The 17,173-nt window shown below is 46.5% G+C and overlaps 1 protein-coding gene across 1 annotated transcript; it reads right to left on the reverse strand.

Annotated features, from left to right (window-relative positions):
• Positions 1–10,115: 10,115 nt before the first annotated feature.
• Positions 10,116–17,048, reverse strand: rhoub (ras homolog family member Ub). Its single transcript, XM_010872764.4, has 3 exons — positions 16,596–17,048; positions 14,497–14,555; positions 10,116–12,288 (listed from the first exon to the last, which is right to left on the reverse strand). Exons 1-3 carry the CDS (start codon positions 16,810–16,812, stop codon positions 11,833–11,835), a joined length of 732 nt encoding a protein of 243 aa, XP_010871066.1. The 5' UTR covers positions 16,813–17,048; the 3' UTR covers positions 10,116–11,832.
• Between the last annotated feature and the right edge of the window lie 125 nt (positions 17,049–17,173).

The following is a 17,173-nucleotide window of genomic DNA, read 5'->3' on the forward strand; positions in this document are numbered from 1 at the left end:
TGTCTCAACTGGCTTTCAAGGAGGTCAGGCCCACAGCCTACAGCTCACTGACCATTCTTTACAGCTTTACGCAAAAACAGACTTCAACCAGCCCAAGATGAATCCTCTCAGGGATGAACATTCAGCACCGGCTCACCAAGAAGTCCAATCCAGAAACCCCTTCAGTAACACATTAAAACACCTCAGGGCTGGCTGGCTGACGTAGACTGGCTGACGTAGACTGGCTGACGTAGACTGGCTGAAAACGTGGACCCTGCTTTTGAAAGTGACTGGTCATAAAAGGGGCTTTGCTAACACACACAGACGTCATCGGGCCCGCTAACTTCCCTAGCTGTGGTGTTTCCGTCAGTTACACAACGGGAGAAACTGAAGAAAAGAACAAACAGGCAAATAAAAGAGCCATGGACAAAAATGCCTGAATGAAAGGGATTAACCCTTCTGTCTGTGAAAGGAGAAGGAGAGAGGAAACCGGCCTGTTCAGGGCCTTTCTGAGAGAGACTTAGCTAAACAGTAGAGGGAGAAAAAGCAAACGGATGATATGGATTCACACTGACCGATACCCTGACAAAGGGAGTTTGTTCCTATGTACTTTACTGGCAATGACTGAATGCACTGAAAAGAACATAAAGGTTAGGGGCTGGGTGGGGGGGTGGGGGGGGGTGGGGGGGTTATGGAGGGGGAGGACTCACAAGGGATGGGTGGAACTGGAGAGGAGGGTGAAAAGAAGAAATGGAAACAGAATGGGAGGCACTGAATGAATAAGTGAAGAGGAGGGTGAGAATGGGTGGACGAAAACAGCTGGACAATATATTCATGTGCATCTATAAGACAAAGGTCAATGCCTTACTGCCTGAACATTGAGTTCACATTGAGTTTAGAGAATAATGGATCCTCCTTGCATCGGAAATTCCTTTACAAATCAGCCATCTGGAATGTCACAAGGAATAGTGACTGCTGCCTAATGGGGATCCCAATACAGACTGTACATGTTCATTTCTGTTTCTAAACAACATAAAGACCAACCAGGCTGTTTAGCACAGGCTTTGTTGTGTCGTACTGGGAACTTCTAACTGTGCTGTTGGTACTGTGTTGCAATGTTCTGAAGCTATGTTGTAACTGTGTTACAACTGTCCTGAAGATAAGTTGTAACCATGTTGTAACTGTACTGAAGCTACCCCCCCCCAGACAGTACAGGGTTTTGAATGTACACACGGACAATCTCGATGTACACGTCTACATTGTCATAATGCGCAGTCAGAGTTATAGATGAATAGATCAGGGGCAATTTTTGCATATATAAGTACATATAGCATACATATAGCATAAGTTATGATGTTATGAGCACCTCATCATCTTACAGAAATCAGACTCACAAGAATGAGTTAAACTACAACCAGCTATTTGAAAACATGAACAACATTTTGAAAACAGCATGAGATGGACTCCTCCCTCTCTGACCTGCCCCGTGGTCCAAATAGAGAGGCCAGGTCTGGACAGTGTCTGGGGTCAAGGCCCTCTACCAGAACCTCCAATGAGGAAGAAGGGGAAGCTTCCCTAACCCTCAGAGGTGGGAGGGGCCAGGTCAAGGGTCAAGGCAACTCTCAGGTTTCAAAGCTGGCTAGAGGCAGATGGGTGAAAGGTGAGGAGAGGGGGGTCAGATTTTTTGGGGGGTCCCTCCCTTCTAAGGGGTGAGCTCTAGTTTAGGCCGCTTTGTCTTTGTGAAGCGAGGCAAGGCGGCGGGCGGGCTCACTAATGACTTCCGCAATTAAACACTAAAAGTGGAAGCGATTAACTTGTCCGCTTGAAGAGGGCAATGACGGCCGCATGGACCCAATCACCTTGTGATTCTCTGAGAGCCTGCTACACAGCATGCAATGCATGCACTGGGGCTTAACTCTGTGTTTGAAGTTGGTCACCCAGCAATCAATCACTCAGGGTCAGAGTGCCTCTACTATTGACCCGAGTGGATAAATAAAGTCACTGTGTAAGACCATTGTCCACGACCAAAAGACCAACTAAGTTTGGGAAGTGTTTAAAATAGGGATAATGAGTAAAGAGACTGTTGGCTTAGGGGGAGAGAGAAAGACAGAGACTGAAGGGGTTGGAGGGGCATTGTTAAAGCAAACATTTGTATTAAAAGAATCAGAATTGTTAACTGTAAATGTATTCTTAAAATTTGTCGGACTCCATATTTTTTGAAAGACTGGTAGGTAAACTGTTGTTGTTTAAAAAACATTAAAGAACCTCTGCGTGAAGGATGAATATGAGAAATTAGAGAATGCAGAGTGGGAGAGCGTGTGGGATGAGGGGAAGGCATGTATTGGTTTGAGCTCACTGTCAAACAAAACTGAAAGAAAACTCATTGTTTCTCATTTTAATTGAGTAACTGAATGCACATACAGAATTGGGAATCAAGGGAAAGAGAGATATGGGGCAGAGAAGGAGGGAAGAGAGAGGAAGAGAGAGACAGAAAGAAAGGCTAGAGGGAAAAGAGGGAGAGAATAACAGGAGAGAGAAAAATAAAAGTATATAGAGAAGAGAGCAGGAAAGTCAGAATAAACAGGAAGCAGGAGAGAGAAAAAGAGAGTGGAGGATGACCAAGTGAATGACAGAAAGAATTTCGCCTGACAGGGAGGGGAGAACTAGTTCCACCCTGTAGTGATAGAGCCAGTGGGGAGGGGAGAACTAGTTCCACCCTGCAGCGGTAGAGCCAGTGGGGAGGGGAGAACTAGTTCCACCCTGCAGCGGTAGAGCCAGTGAGGAGGGGAGAACTAGTTCCACCCTGCAGTGGTAGAGCCAGTGGGGAGGGGAGAACTAGTTCCACCCTGCAGCAGTAGAGCCAGTGAGGAGGGGAGAACTAGTTCCACCCTGCAGTGATAGAGCCAGTGGGGAGGGGAGAACTAGTTCCACCCTGCAGTGATAGAGCCAGTGGGGAGGGGAGAACTAGTTCCACTCTGCAGTGGTAGAGCCAGTGGGGAGGGGAGAACTAGTTCCACCCTGCAGCGGTAGAGCCAGTGAGGAGGGGAGAACTAGTTCCACCCTGCAGTGGTAGAGCCAGTGGGGAGGGGAGAACTAGTTCCACCCTGCAGCGGTAGAGCCAGTGAGGAGGGGAGAACTAGTTCCACCCTGCAGTGATAGAGCCAGTGGGGAGGGGAGAACTAGTTCCACCCTGCAGTGATAGAACCAGTGGGGAGGGGAGAACTAGTTCCACCCTGCAGTGATAGAGCCTGTGGGGAGGGGAGAACTAGTTCCACCCTGCAGTGATAGAGCCAGTGGGGAGGGGAGAACTAGTTCCACCCTGCAGTGATAGAGCCAGTGGGGAGGGGAGAACTAGTTCCACCCTGCAGTGATAGAGCCTGTGGGGAGGGGAGAACTAGTTCCACCCTGCAGTGATAGAGCCAGTGGGGAGGGGAGAACTAGTTCCACCCTGCAGCGGTAGAGCCAGTGGGGAGGGGAGAACTAGTTCCACCCTGCAGTGGTAGAGCCTGTGGGGAGGGGAGAACTAGTTCCACCCTGCAGCGGTAGAGCCAGTGGGGAGGGGAGAACTAGTTCCACCCTGCAGCGGTAGAGCCAGTGGGGAGGGGAGAACTAGTTCCACCCTGCAGCGGTAGAGCCAGTGGGGAGGGGAGAACTAGTTCCACCCTGCAGTGGTAGAGCCAGTGGGGAGGGGAGAACTAGTTCCACCCTGCAGTGATAGAGCCAGTGGGGAGGGGAGAACTAGTTCCACCCTGCAGTGATAGAGCCTGTGGGGAGGGTCAGAGGCCCAGTACAGCTGCTGGATTATGCTTTGACAATTTATGCAGGTGTTATCTAAGAGACAAATAAAAACTTGTTCCCAGCGCGGCGTAAGGAAGGAGCAGCACTGCAAATCGAGGGACCGTGTTATGTAACCCTATCTGTTACTGAAAAAAGCACGGCCCGGCCTTGCTCTGGATCCACGGGCAGACATCACATGAGAACAATAAAAACTGTGCTGAGAACGGACGCTCCCTGAACGTTACCCTGGCAACAAGAATTATTAGGACCATAGGTGCATAACTGTCATGCACGCTGTCGCAGGGCTTTCAGATGTCAGGTCTTTATTTAAAACACATTTACATTTTCATATCACAGACATAATCTAACCAAACCATAAAACAACATAATGGGGGGAAAGGGGCAGGTAGCCTGAGTCCTGTACAATCCAGAGTCCTGTAGAATCCAGAGTTCTGTAGAATCCAGAGTCCTGTAGAATCCAGAGTCCTGTAGAATCCAGAGTCCTGTAGAATCCCAGCCCTGCCAGAACCCAAAAGACATCCCACGACAGGTGAGGCAATGGTAGGGGTGGTACAGTCAACAAACAGTCACATCCACAAGTACACTGGCCAGTCCTGTTGTAGCTGTCCTCAAAACCCGGGGATGTCAGATCTTAATTCGATCAGGATGCAGGTACAGAATTTACCATTCAAATTTCCTGTTGCTGCAGGATATTTTTTTGCGGCGGTAGAAGACTGGCATGGATTGCGACTTGTAGCCTGTAGGCACAGGTCAGTGGTTTTTAACAAAGATCACTCCAATTTTTAAGTGTGTACTTGAGTGTCCGTCACTCAGAATCCATTTCCCACACCCTTGTGTGTAAACAGGGCTGTACAGCTAACCAAACCACACATAAACAATGGCTTGGGGGTTCACAAGAAACCTCTCTGTTTGCTGTTTTCACAGAGATTGATTACACAATATTTGATCGCTCAGCGAGCACGACCCATTGAGGCATGGGAGTAAAGAATGACCTTCAATGTTGATGATATCACTGTCCAAAAACTGACCTGGTTGAATGATCTGATCAATCTGTATTTTCTTTGTAAACGCATACTGGCCATTAGACAACCTCTTTCCGGGAGCATGGGACAGATGAGATTGGCAGTTGGTAAATGTTTGGCTTTGTTACAAACACAGCCAGGGTCACAGAAGATATGATCAATACTGAAGCCTGGGGGGGAGGAGGGCCGGGAGGGAAGGTAGGCAGGGGGGTAGATGGGGGTAGGTAGGCAGGGGGGTAGATGGGGGTAGGTAGGCAGGGGGGTAGATGGGGGTAGGTAGCAAAGCTGGGCACCAAACCGTTAATCCGTGAATTAACAAAGTTAACATAATTATCGGAAGAATTAACTTCCGTTACATTCATCTTCTGTTAACTCAAATCCGCGAACCCAGAAACCTCATAAATATACTTTTAAACCCTCTAGAGTCTAAGACAATTTTTGCTGCAGTCCGGAGTGGGAAACTTGCTGTGCTGAATAACTGGATGCTATTTTCAAAGTCAGAAATGTACTTGGGAACCCTCGTATTGTGTGTTGCGAACATCATATGAGATTGGCCAACAAAGAATGGCTCTCAAGTATCTGTGAAATGGATTGGCTATTCATTGTTATGCTGGGGCGAATAACTTCAACATCACTTTACGTTGCTTCGCCTTGACGGAAAAACAACAAACGTATTGTCATTTGATTTAGTCAGGAAGTCAAGAATCCAATGGAATCCAACTTTTATCGCGTACTTACATTTTTTACAATTTAACTGACTTTTCTTTACGATTTAACTTGATGGTTTTGAAGTTAACTTCCTGGTGAACGGATTAACGGTTAACTCTGGGCCTCCCCATGTGCCTGGGGACCACCACAGACAGAGCCTGAGTACCTTTTGGCATCTCTGTGCTCCTTCGTTAAGCGTCCCCAACTGGAGGCAGCTGTCTTTCATTGCCTCTGTTTGGGGACCCTATTTAGGTTGTCATTAGTCTGCTCAGTTTTTTGTGCTCAGTTTGGCACCTCAGTTCATGGTTGTTACGCTCCTCATTTTCCTTTGGTTTTTCTCTGTTCAAGAAAGAAGGAAAGCCTCACTCTGCTCCACGTCTCCTATCTACAAGCAGCCGTGACAACTGGGCACAAATATGGCAGGTAGGTAGGTAGGTGGAGAGGTAGATAGGTGGGGGTGTTTATCCTCCATGTTCTTTTAGGTTAAGGAAAACAGAGGAAGCCGTTTGATGGCAGAAATACCGGGAAATTGCACACAGAGGCCTTATCAGTCCCAGATGAGAGATCAAAGAGCAAGAGGCTGACAACCATCAAACTATCAAGGGGGAACACCAATAAAACATGCTGCTGTAGCGACACATGGAAAGAAGGAAGAGAGAAAAACAGAGGGTATTTGTGTGGCAAAAGTAACAAATACTGAAATAATAAAAGGAGCCATTTGCAAAATATCCACCTTACAAAATCAGAAAAATTCTAATTATATTATAAATGGTAATTAGGAAATATATTATTTGAAATGGAGTATTTCCCAATTAGCTTGTTATTTGATGGCATATTCATGCTCGGTAGATTCAACTTTTTATTCAACCGTTTATTTTGGTTCGTTGGTTGCGTAGTTGCCAGTCCAAAGAAATTGGAATGACAGGGATAGAAGGACACTCAGTTGCTCAATGTCCCAAAAGCACATCCTTGAAAATAACCACAGAATTGAATCAGCTCAACCGTGACCCAATCACAACAAAAACATCATGTTGTGAGTTTCACAAAGCTGGAATTTATGGCAGGGCTGCCATTCGAAAAACCTATTGTAGGCTAATGACACTAAAAGAGACCCATAACTGGGTATAAGGAGCACAAAACCTGGACACCTTAGCAATGAAAAAGCATAATGACGAGTCATCTTTCACCCTATTTCCTTCATCCAGATCAATTTATGTTTGGAGGAAGCCAAAAGATGCCTTCAGCCCACAATGACTGCGGTCAACTGTTAAGCATGGTGAGGATCCATAATGGTATGGGCAGCCATCTTGTGGGAGCCAATGGATCTGATAATAATGAGGCCATTTTACAGGACCAGGTCCACCTGATGGTACAAAGACTGTTCCCTCATGATGTGCCAGTAATAACTATTAAGTAACTGTAAAAATAGAAAATAGCCTTGCATTTAAAACTTTTGCGTTTATTCAATGAACGTCAGGTACCTTCTCCAGAACATTTCCATGTGAAAGAGTTCTCCTCTCCAGAGGAAAAGCAGACAGTGCTTAACTTAGATCCTCACTGCGGGGCAGTTTCTATTGGGGATTTAAACTAAGAAAAGGCTGAGAGATATTGGCATACATCTGTCACATGGTCTATTTAAGACCTCTTGGCATGGTTTCTTTTTAGCTCGGTGCGCTGTAGCATCCACTTTGGAATCTCATGACGTGTCCCCCATTTACAGTACAGGAACTATTTCAAGGCCACATTTACAAACTATAGAACGTCTAGACGTGATCAGTGAACACATGATCGCGTCGCTATTCGTGCCCACCTACGTAAACCCTAAAAACCATTGCAGGTAACCACTGTAAAGGTCCACATTCAACTCACATGCAAACACAGACAGCGTATACATACAGACAAACACACATGGACAGTGTATACATACAAACACACACAGACAGGGCATACATACGAACACACACAGACAGTGTATACATACAAATACACACACGGACAGTCAATACATACAAACACACACACACACACACACAAACAACCACGAACAGTGCATACATACGAACACACAGACACACGGACAGTGCATACATACGAACACACACACACGGACAGTGTTTACATACAGACACACACACACATGGACAGTGTATACATACAAACACACACACATGGACAGTGTATACATACAAACACACACACATGGACAGTGTATACATACAAACACACACACATGGACAGTGTATACATACAAACACACACACACACATGGACAGTGCATACATACAAACACACACAGACAGGGCATACATATGAACACACACATGGACAGTGTATACATACAAACACACACACACACAAACAATGCATACATACGAACACACACACACACACAAACAACCACGAACAGTGCATACATACGAACACACAAACACACGGACAGTGCATACATACGAACACACACACATACAAACAACAACGAACAGTGCATACATACGAACACACACACACACGGACAGTGCATACATATGAACAAACACACAGACAGGGCATACATACGAACACACACACATGGACAGTGTATACATACAGACAAACACACATGGACAGTGTATACATACAGACAAACACCCATGGACAGTGCATACATACAAACACACACACACACAAACAACCACAAACAGTGCATACATACGAACACGCACACACGGACAGTGCATACATACAGACACAAACAGCCCCTGGTAACAGATGGTAAGCCGACTGACTGCTAGCTGGTCCAAAATAAGAGATTGGTCTTTTTCCAGCCAATCGTCCAGATGCTACTCAAAGGCTGAGCCAGAGCAACTGACCTGGAACCTGGCTCTGTTAGAAGAGTTCAGTCTGGAACAGGGTCTGTTAGAAGAGTTCAGACTGGAACCTGGGTCTGTTGGAAGACTTCAGTCCTTTTATTACTGTCCAATGAGAAATAAAAGGACATTTATTGACGGTCATTAACAAACTGACGACTACTGAGCTGATCTGATCAGGTAAGGTTTTACTTATTTTTTGTGCCCTCTGATTGTGTCCATAATAGTGATGAGACATGGTCCTGTGGTGACGGACTTTGCCTGTGGAATTGGGCTTTCTGCTGTATCATACGAAGACTGGGCCCGGGAAGACTGAAGCCTTATACACACTGAAAGTTGATGTGTCATGATGAAGGTTTCAAGGAAAAACCAAGTCTTACAACCAGAGCTTCTCATGAGGCCCAGAAACATGCATACCAGTACAAGTGCTTAGGTAATACCAGCCCTAAAGGCACATCATACTAACTGGACCACAGTAGGAGAGACTGCCTGGGACTGACTCTGCCCCTTGGCCTACATGACAAAGTCCCTGTTCTTACTAATCTTATTCCAACAGGCTGATGCCTAAAGAGTCTGGTCATAATTATCTAAGGCAAGATAAATCCTTCGCAAACTTTAAGCCATCCAAACGGATTATGGAACAAGTCTTTCATGTGGGGTCAGAGTTCAGTCGTTACCTCAACGTTTCCCAGAACAGTTACATCACACCGGAGGGAAGGTGGAAGGTTCAAATCCCATCTGAATCAGACTGTGCTTGAAAGACTGCCGCAGACCTGGCATTGGCAGGCTGTCATATGATCACTTCCAGAAAGCAGGCTGCCATACTTAAAGGTCACATGCACAAAGTTTCTCCTTTCACAATAGTTCAGAGGCACACTAAACTGGACAACTGCACACAATCCTTCAACAATCTGACAGTAGCATTTTTTTTAATGGATGGGGTGATTAACCTAGCACTGTAATTATTTGCCATGGTTGTGACAATCACAGAGATTCAGGATGCTTCTCTGCAAAAGCTTAGTTACAGGTTACATCGTGAAGTAAGATGTTGCAGCTAAGTTAACAACTGCCTTAGCCCCAACCGTACTGATTATGGTAAGACTCAGGGCTGGACACAATGGGCTCCTGGCACAAAATGGCTGCTGTATGAGAGACAAAACCAACGGCTTCCTGACAAACTACTAGTGCAGCTCCAATGAACTACTATAATCATAATAATTAAAGCAGTGGCACAACGCCTACCTCAGTTCCATCCACACTGTCAACAGACTCGGCAGACTCACCAACTGCCAGTCAGACACAACAACACTTAAGATATCATTAGAGCTTTAAAACAGACTGGAACCATATGTAATTGTCTACCCATTGTCTCCACGGTGAAAGACTGTGGTGTGGAAGACCGTGGCGTTGAGAGGAAAACTTTCGCTTCAACATTTTATGGCATATCTCGTCCATTCATCACAGACCTCTAAAAGTAGTCGGTTGAGTTCTAAAAGGGATCCAGTGATCATCGTGGATACAATTAACATTTCCATGTTTTCTTTCAGTACAATTGACATGTTTTGTCTAACTGTAGTCCACAATATTTGTTAAAACAGTAGTGACATTGGAGAAATGTTCCTATCTAGCACATATTGTTCGTGGATCCTAAACACAGTGTCACCAATATTAATGGGAGATATGATTCGTTCAGTATCTGACAGTCAAAACACTGGGAAAAATATAGCCTCTCTGTAAACACATTGAAACAGAACACTGAAAGTGTGTGTTAGGAATTCACATTTATTTTGTACTCTGTTGCTTTAAAGAAACATTTCCAACAGGCAGCAGGTGAAACATTCCCGTCTCATTCTGTACCATGTAGATAGATCTATCTGTACACAGAATCACAGTGACAGATATGACATGAAAATCAACAAACAACATTAAACAAAACACATGCCATTTGTCCTATTCATCTGTAGGGCTGACTAGTGACTGTACACTAGGTTGAAGACCAATGATCTTACAGACGGGCTTCTGAAAAATGAGAAGCAAATACAATCGGTTTCTTTGGCAATTGACACCCGTTATCACAAGGCTGCTGGAGAAGAAGAGAAGAGCGGACTAACTCCATATCTGGGCATAAGCAACTGTAAAAGCTATACTACTGGACACTTCAGAAGGGTGAACATATTAAAAAAAATCAAGGTTCAGCTTTGATTGGATCAGAAAGAGACACTGGCTCATGCAACATACAAAAGTCTAAAGGCCATTGCCTGGCAACCTTGGCACGACTCCAACAACCTGTTAGGGTTTTGTGTGATAAGTGCAACTGGCCGTGGCCATCGCTCAATCACCCGGTGTTCCTCAATCTAATCTCATTGCCCTGACAACATGAGACAATTATATCAGCAACTTCAAAGACGGTCATCAATTGAACATTTGAAGTCGAGTGGCTACTGGATGGAAAGTCCAGAGCTCCATTGAAAGTCCTGGGCTGAGTGGAGGTCAACCGGTGTTATGTTGTATTGATGAGAGTTCACCGGTCTGGGGGGCACAGCCCTTTGCTGTGTGTCCGCTAATAGGGATGGCAGCTGTATCAACGGACATGTAAAATGGAGCATTGCAGGAGAGACAACCTGGGATGGGGACCTCTGTGACATGTGGTTAAAGTCACGCGCACACCAGGCTTAACCCTCCAACCTCTGGCCTAATGGCCATGAAAGTCCAGACACAAGCGGGGTTACCAGGGTGCAGACGGTCACGCTGCTGAAAGTGGAGACTGGGGCCCCATGGAGTGGAAAGCCTGGTCTGTAAATGTAACTTACATAGTCGTAGATGTATTGTGACTGTATCTGGTTTCATTTGGGTTCAATTCCGTGCTCCGGATTTCAAATGGTTCCTCGTGGCAGTTTATATCAGAGAGATCCATTTGGCCGTTTGATTCCACATTGATTACAAACACATTAACGTGAATAGATTATCGGGATGAGAAGAACCAACAGAGTGCATTATATAATATTTGGTTAAAAGAGGGTGCTGTACATGGTCAATTCACGTAAGGGAATATAAGAGTACATGAAGATCAACCCCCACCTCCCACCCTCCCCCCAACATTCAATTCATTTAGAAGTCACTGTTGCTCAGAGTTTACTTTGTTTCGTCGCTCCCTTGAATAATCACTCATGTTAACAGCATTATTCCTTGATGATATTTGATACCACCCCGCTCAGAGGTTAAAGTTCAGACTAGCTCAAGCAGGCTGGGAGAGGCTGGAGCACAGACCCGTCAGTCTCTTTTCAATCTACCAATCAGCGGAGCCCTCTCAGCCCCAGTCAATACGCTTCCTCCACTAAACTGTGGATTCTTCCAGCTGTGAAGTATGGGTCCCTTGGAGCGTCATTCAGACAGAATTCCTTAAATCCACATGAACAACACGGGGTGCCGTGAATAGGCCTCAAGTCCCAGTCTCAGCGCCCATCGCCTGTTCCCTTCCCCTACTGAATGCAGACGTACTTCTTCCACCACGACATGGACAGCATCTTCATCTTATCGGCCGTGCTGCGTACCTTCCGCTCCCGCCGCGCTCTCCTGTCGGCGTGCCTCAGACCCACGGCAATGGCGGCGTCGAACACCTCTTTCAGATTCTTCTGGGTGAGGGCCGAACACTCGACATAAGCCACGGCACCGACTTTGTCTGCCAGGGCACGGGCGTCCACCTCCGCCACGGGCCTCTCCCGCCGCCGGGCCAACTCGATGAGCACCTTCACGTCCTCGCGCAGGTCACACTGAGTGCCCACCAGCAGCATTGGCGCCAGCGGGCATCGCCGGCGGATCTCAGGGACCCACTTCTCCCAGACGTTCTGGAAGGACGCGGGGCTGACCACGCTGAAGCAGAGGAGCAGGGCATCGGTGCGGGAGTAGCAGAAGTGACGGAGCTTGTCGAATTCATCCTGGGGGGATGGAGGGAGAGAGAGAAGGGTAACTACACTGAACCGATCACAAAAGAAATGTTAAACTTCTTTTATAAAACGCTGACCAGACATAAACAACGCTGACCTGACAACAAACATGGGTGCGGAAAGGGAGAATTTCGTATATTCTGGCCATAATCTGCAACTCTACTTAAAAACCCGGTTTGTTTATAGAAGCCTATAAAAGGTCAGAGGGTGAGTGTGTGTGTCAGCTGGAGTGAGCATAACTGACCTTATACAAGAAACCCGTAAAAAGCATTATTTCTACTGAATATAAGAATTAATCCTCTTTAAGTTTTGCAGGTCTAAGCATGTTTAATCCCTATTAAATGGAGTTTCACCACATCTACTCAGTGACGCACTTCACTTCCTGGTTCCACACAAACGAACCGGTTTCAAACCAGCGGTAACAGCAAGGACACTAAAGGGCCATGCACACAAGCTGCTAAATGTAGCGGGGGGAAAAGAACTCCGAAAGATGACTGTTTATGTTGAACAGTGCCGGACAAGCCCATAGACCAAGCACCTCTTTAATATTCCACTTATCTCCCCAAGAAACACGGTGGAGCCAGAGGGCTTTGGTTTAAAAGGGCCCCCTTCATCCTTGAGTAAGCAGATTGCGGCTGGCAGAAACCTAACACATCCCTCTCTGTCTTTAACCATCTCTGGCCTGCCCGGCTCAGGTCGTCTGGTCTTGGTAGTTCCTTTTAAGAACAACTCTTTTTGATACAGATTTGTTTAGTTGCGGTGCTAAAATGCGAGTGACTTTTCTCATAATAAATTGTCTTTTTGAAATCTTATTCCTTGTCAAACATTTTCAAATGTTGCTCATGACTCAGGAACATTGGCTTACAGACAAAATCCATCCTTCTTTCAGAGCAGGGAGTGACTTTGTTTGACCGCCGGTTGTTTGATATGGTTTTCAGCTCCTTCAGGGCTATCACAGTGGATGTGTACAATCATTGTTTGTCTACACTATCTGCCAGTGTTTGCCACTGTCTGTCTCCGTGGCAGCGACAGCGATGGGATTTACAAGTTGTGTACAAAGTGGGCAGATCCATGCAGCCGTAAGACAACTCCATGGAGTTCACTGCAATGCATGCTGGGAGGGGCTGGGGCCATGCGTTTGTGCCAGTGGTTCTGAACATGGCATTTATTCAAACACACGGACAGAAAAAGGCTGATGCGACTGTTTACAGAACTGCCAGGGCTTGATGGCGCTGATGATTTTCCCTTTGCTTTGTCGGAGGGGTTGCGTCTTGCCATTAGGGCCTGATTACCACACCACCTGGTTCCAAACAGGAAACTTTTACAACATGTATCTACTCCTAGAACCCTTTCACCATGTTCAAAAAATGATGCCCAGGGGCACAGCAGTTACAGAAAACCTGTCTGCCTATGCATGTACAAATACACAGAGAGAGAGCAGGGAGAGAGGGGGGAGGCAGAGAAGGGAGAGGGGAGAGAGGAGAGCAGGGAGAGAGGGGGGAGGCAGAGAAGGGAGAGGGGAGAGAGGAGAGCCGGGAGATAGGGGGGAGGCAGAGAAGGGAGAGGGGCGAGAGGAGAGAGAGGAAAGAGACAGGGAGAAGAGGAGGAGAGAGAGAATGAGAGAGAGATAATGAGAGAGAATGAGAGAGAGAGAGATGAGGGGGATAAGAAGAGGGGGAGAAGAAAAAAATAAGGAATTAACTGCCTCCTACGTTGTTTTTTACCACACAATGTTTCGTCACCTCAAACCTGTTGGTTATAATGAGGACATGCTGTTCCTTCTCCTCCCCCAACCAAACCCTCACCCCCATAAGCGATGCCAAAGGATTTTCCCACTCCAGATGCAGTGGCAGGAGATCTGGGGATTGGAAATTCTCTTTAGGGGGTGTTGGACACATTCTCAGAGGGCCTGACCAGCCCCACAGCTGCCATGGAGCGCTGGTCTAGCCTGGGAAAGTAGAACAGCGTCCCTTGGAATCAGCCTGGAGCAACACAGTCACCTGCTCCGAAGTGACATGACCAGGCAGAAGCAGATCGTTCATTGTGGAAGTTCACTGGTGCCCGACATCATTTGACCTCTGGGAAGAGAGTCGGACACAGCCATGCAGCACTGGCGCATGTAACACACTATGTGGAGACGCTGAATGAGACACGTGGAGGGTCCTTCTGCTTTATGTGGATGTGAAGATGGGTTCTCACCTGTCCTGCAGTGTCACACAGCCGTAGTCTCACGGGATGTCCATCCACCTGCACCACCGCTGTGAGAGAGAGACAGATTGAGAGAGTTAAATCAGCTGCTGTCAACAAAGCTAGTTGGTCTGCCTCCAGATTGCTTCACCACTGCACTGACACTTTAAACCACTCTCACACACAAACACAGCCCGACACACACACAGACACGCGCACGCACAGACACGCGCACGCACAGACACGCGCACGCACAGACACGCGCACGCACAGCAACAGACAGACAGGCACAGCAACAGACAGGCACAGCAACAGACAGGCACAGCAACAGACAGGCACAGCAACAGACACACGGACAGACACACGGACATGCAGATAGACAGACACCCGCAGACAGAGTAACAGACACATGCAGACCAAGCAAACAGACACAAACAGATGCTCATACACAGACAGGCGGCAGACAGACAAACAGATCAGTCCGTCCACCAGAAAGCCCTTCTGGCCTAACAAATGCAAGCCAGTTAGCCACCCTGGACACAGTACACAGACCCCTCCCTCCCTGAGTGATTGCCTCGTCTAAACACTTGCCCAGTTCCAGTGAAGACCATAACCTTATGTCATAAAACATTGTGTCCTTTCAAGCTTTGCAAGCCTGTGCCAAGTATTCTACAAGGCAAAAAAACCAAACAGATTTGTTTGTTTAGTTCCTCTCCCAATAACCCTCACCAGATTGCATTTCACTAGCAGTTTCATTACAGGCCATGTTTCAAAAGAGCCCAATGTGGTGAGGCTTATGGAAGCGTTTCCAATGTGCCCGGAGTATATACACGTCAGAACACCTGATCAAAGGGCTGCTGGGACTAGACCGCCCCCTGTTAAACCTGCACCCATTGTGCAATCATTCTCAAATCCCTGACATATGATCTGCCTTTCATTGTACATGGTCTAAACCCCCCCCCCCCACACACACACACACGCCCGCACAGGCACGCACGCGCACATGCGCACGCCCTTTACAAGTGCCACCTGTGGAATTGCAGAACTGATCTGAAAAAGGCTTTCAAAAGAGGGCTCTGATTCCAGGGACAGAAGCATGACATCATGAAATGGGGCCCCAACGGCACAATTCCTCTCTGTCACAGACAGAAAGCCAATCTCTCTGCAAAACACAGAAAGACAATCTCCCCGCTCAGTGCAACAGATGTGCCCATTCCATTATAGCAGGGCTTTAGGTCAAGGCTGAAGATAATGTCCAAATTTGTGCAAGCCAAAACCATGTTCATGTTCTACGAGACAGACTAGCAGTTTAGGGCTACCATTTTATTTTGGAGGATAATGAGTGAGAATGGAATAAATACAAAGTATTACTGTGATTGAGTGGACCAGCTGTTAAGAACTATAGGACAGTTGTGGTAAAAAAAAAAATTGTTGTAAAGCTGTGTTGTATTTCATTTTGGTCATATAGAGGGTGTCCGTTTGTGATCAAGCCTCTCCTCAGACGACTAATGATCATATAATATGGGTTTAGTTTAATTCAGACATTGTGTTTAGGACGTTTTGGAGCGGAGGCCGATTCCAAAGAATAGTTAGTGTTGTTCTCTCCTGTGATAATGATGCGATAACGTCAGTGTGTGCGAGCCTTTTCATCACTTGCCAACTGAGGTTAGTGTAAACAAGTATGCCCTTGATGTTTTCAGCGTTTTGTAAAATGGAATTTTGCCAAATGGAAAATACTACAGGGCGTATAATTTAAATAAATTATACAATAAAACACTTGCAGACGGAAAGTCGATGTTGCTAGAAGACAGCATAATGACAGAAGAAAGGTTTAGTGATTTGTTCCGCAGGGTGGGTGGTTGGCTGGTGGACTACAAGGGAGCGTCAACGCATTTCAGTCATTATGTACCATAACCTTCTCTCACAGTCGTGAAAAACGTGCAGTCTGGTACAGCGTTCTAAAACCAGTGTGCGTCAACAACAAGACACGCGCAAAAAACACTATCGTCTGGGTAGGAATTATCACACAGACGTTAAGTAAATCCATAGTTGTATCCAAGAGTCATGCAAAATCAAAGCAACCCTCAATGTTTTTCTCTAAACGGGCTCACCTGAAAAGTCATCAAATGCAGTGGGGACGTATTTCGTTGGATAGCCATTCGTCGTGTAGCTGACAATCAGACTGGTCTTGCCCACCGCTCCATCACCCAGCAGCAGGCACTTCAGCACGCGCTCTTGACCCTCGCCTGATCGCGTAGTTTGGTGTTTGTGCGGCGGCACCGGAGGAGCCATGGTGTTGTCATAATCCATAGGAAGTCGAGGTGACATAAAAAAATTACTACGAACGCCTTTTTCGCACTCCCGTATGGGCAAGTGAAGAAAGAACCATTAGAATGTGTTATGTAGCCTACGTCATCTATCTGTCAAATAGACAGGTTTCTCTAATGCACAAAAAACAGACGAAACATATAGACTTGTGCTGTCCGGGTAACTGATATTCCTTGAATGATAACCCACAAACCAAGTTTGAGTACTCCTTCCATCTGTTGCACGCTTGTGGAGGGTCTGCTTTATAAACTCAAGCCTGCGTTGACCCCTCCCCTCCGCGCGTTTTGAAAGGAAGCACGCGTTGAAGCCCTCAGTCAATGCCGACATTAACATATGCATGAGGGGTTATGTTCCGTCTTTA

The sequence above is a fragment of the Esox lucius genome, chromosome 1 (assembly GCF_011004845.1).
Source record: "Esox lucius isolate fEsoLuc1 chromosome 1, fEsoLuc1.pri, whole genome shotgun sequence".
NCBI classification, from domain to species: Eukaryota; Metazoa; Chordata; class Actinopteri; order Esociformes; family Esocidae; genus Esox; species Esox lucius.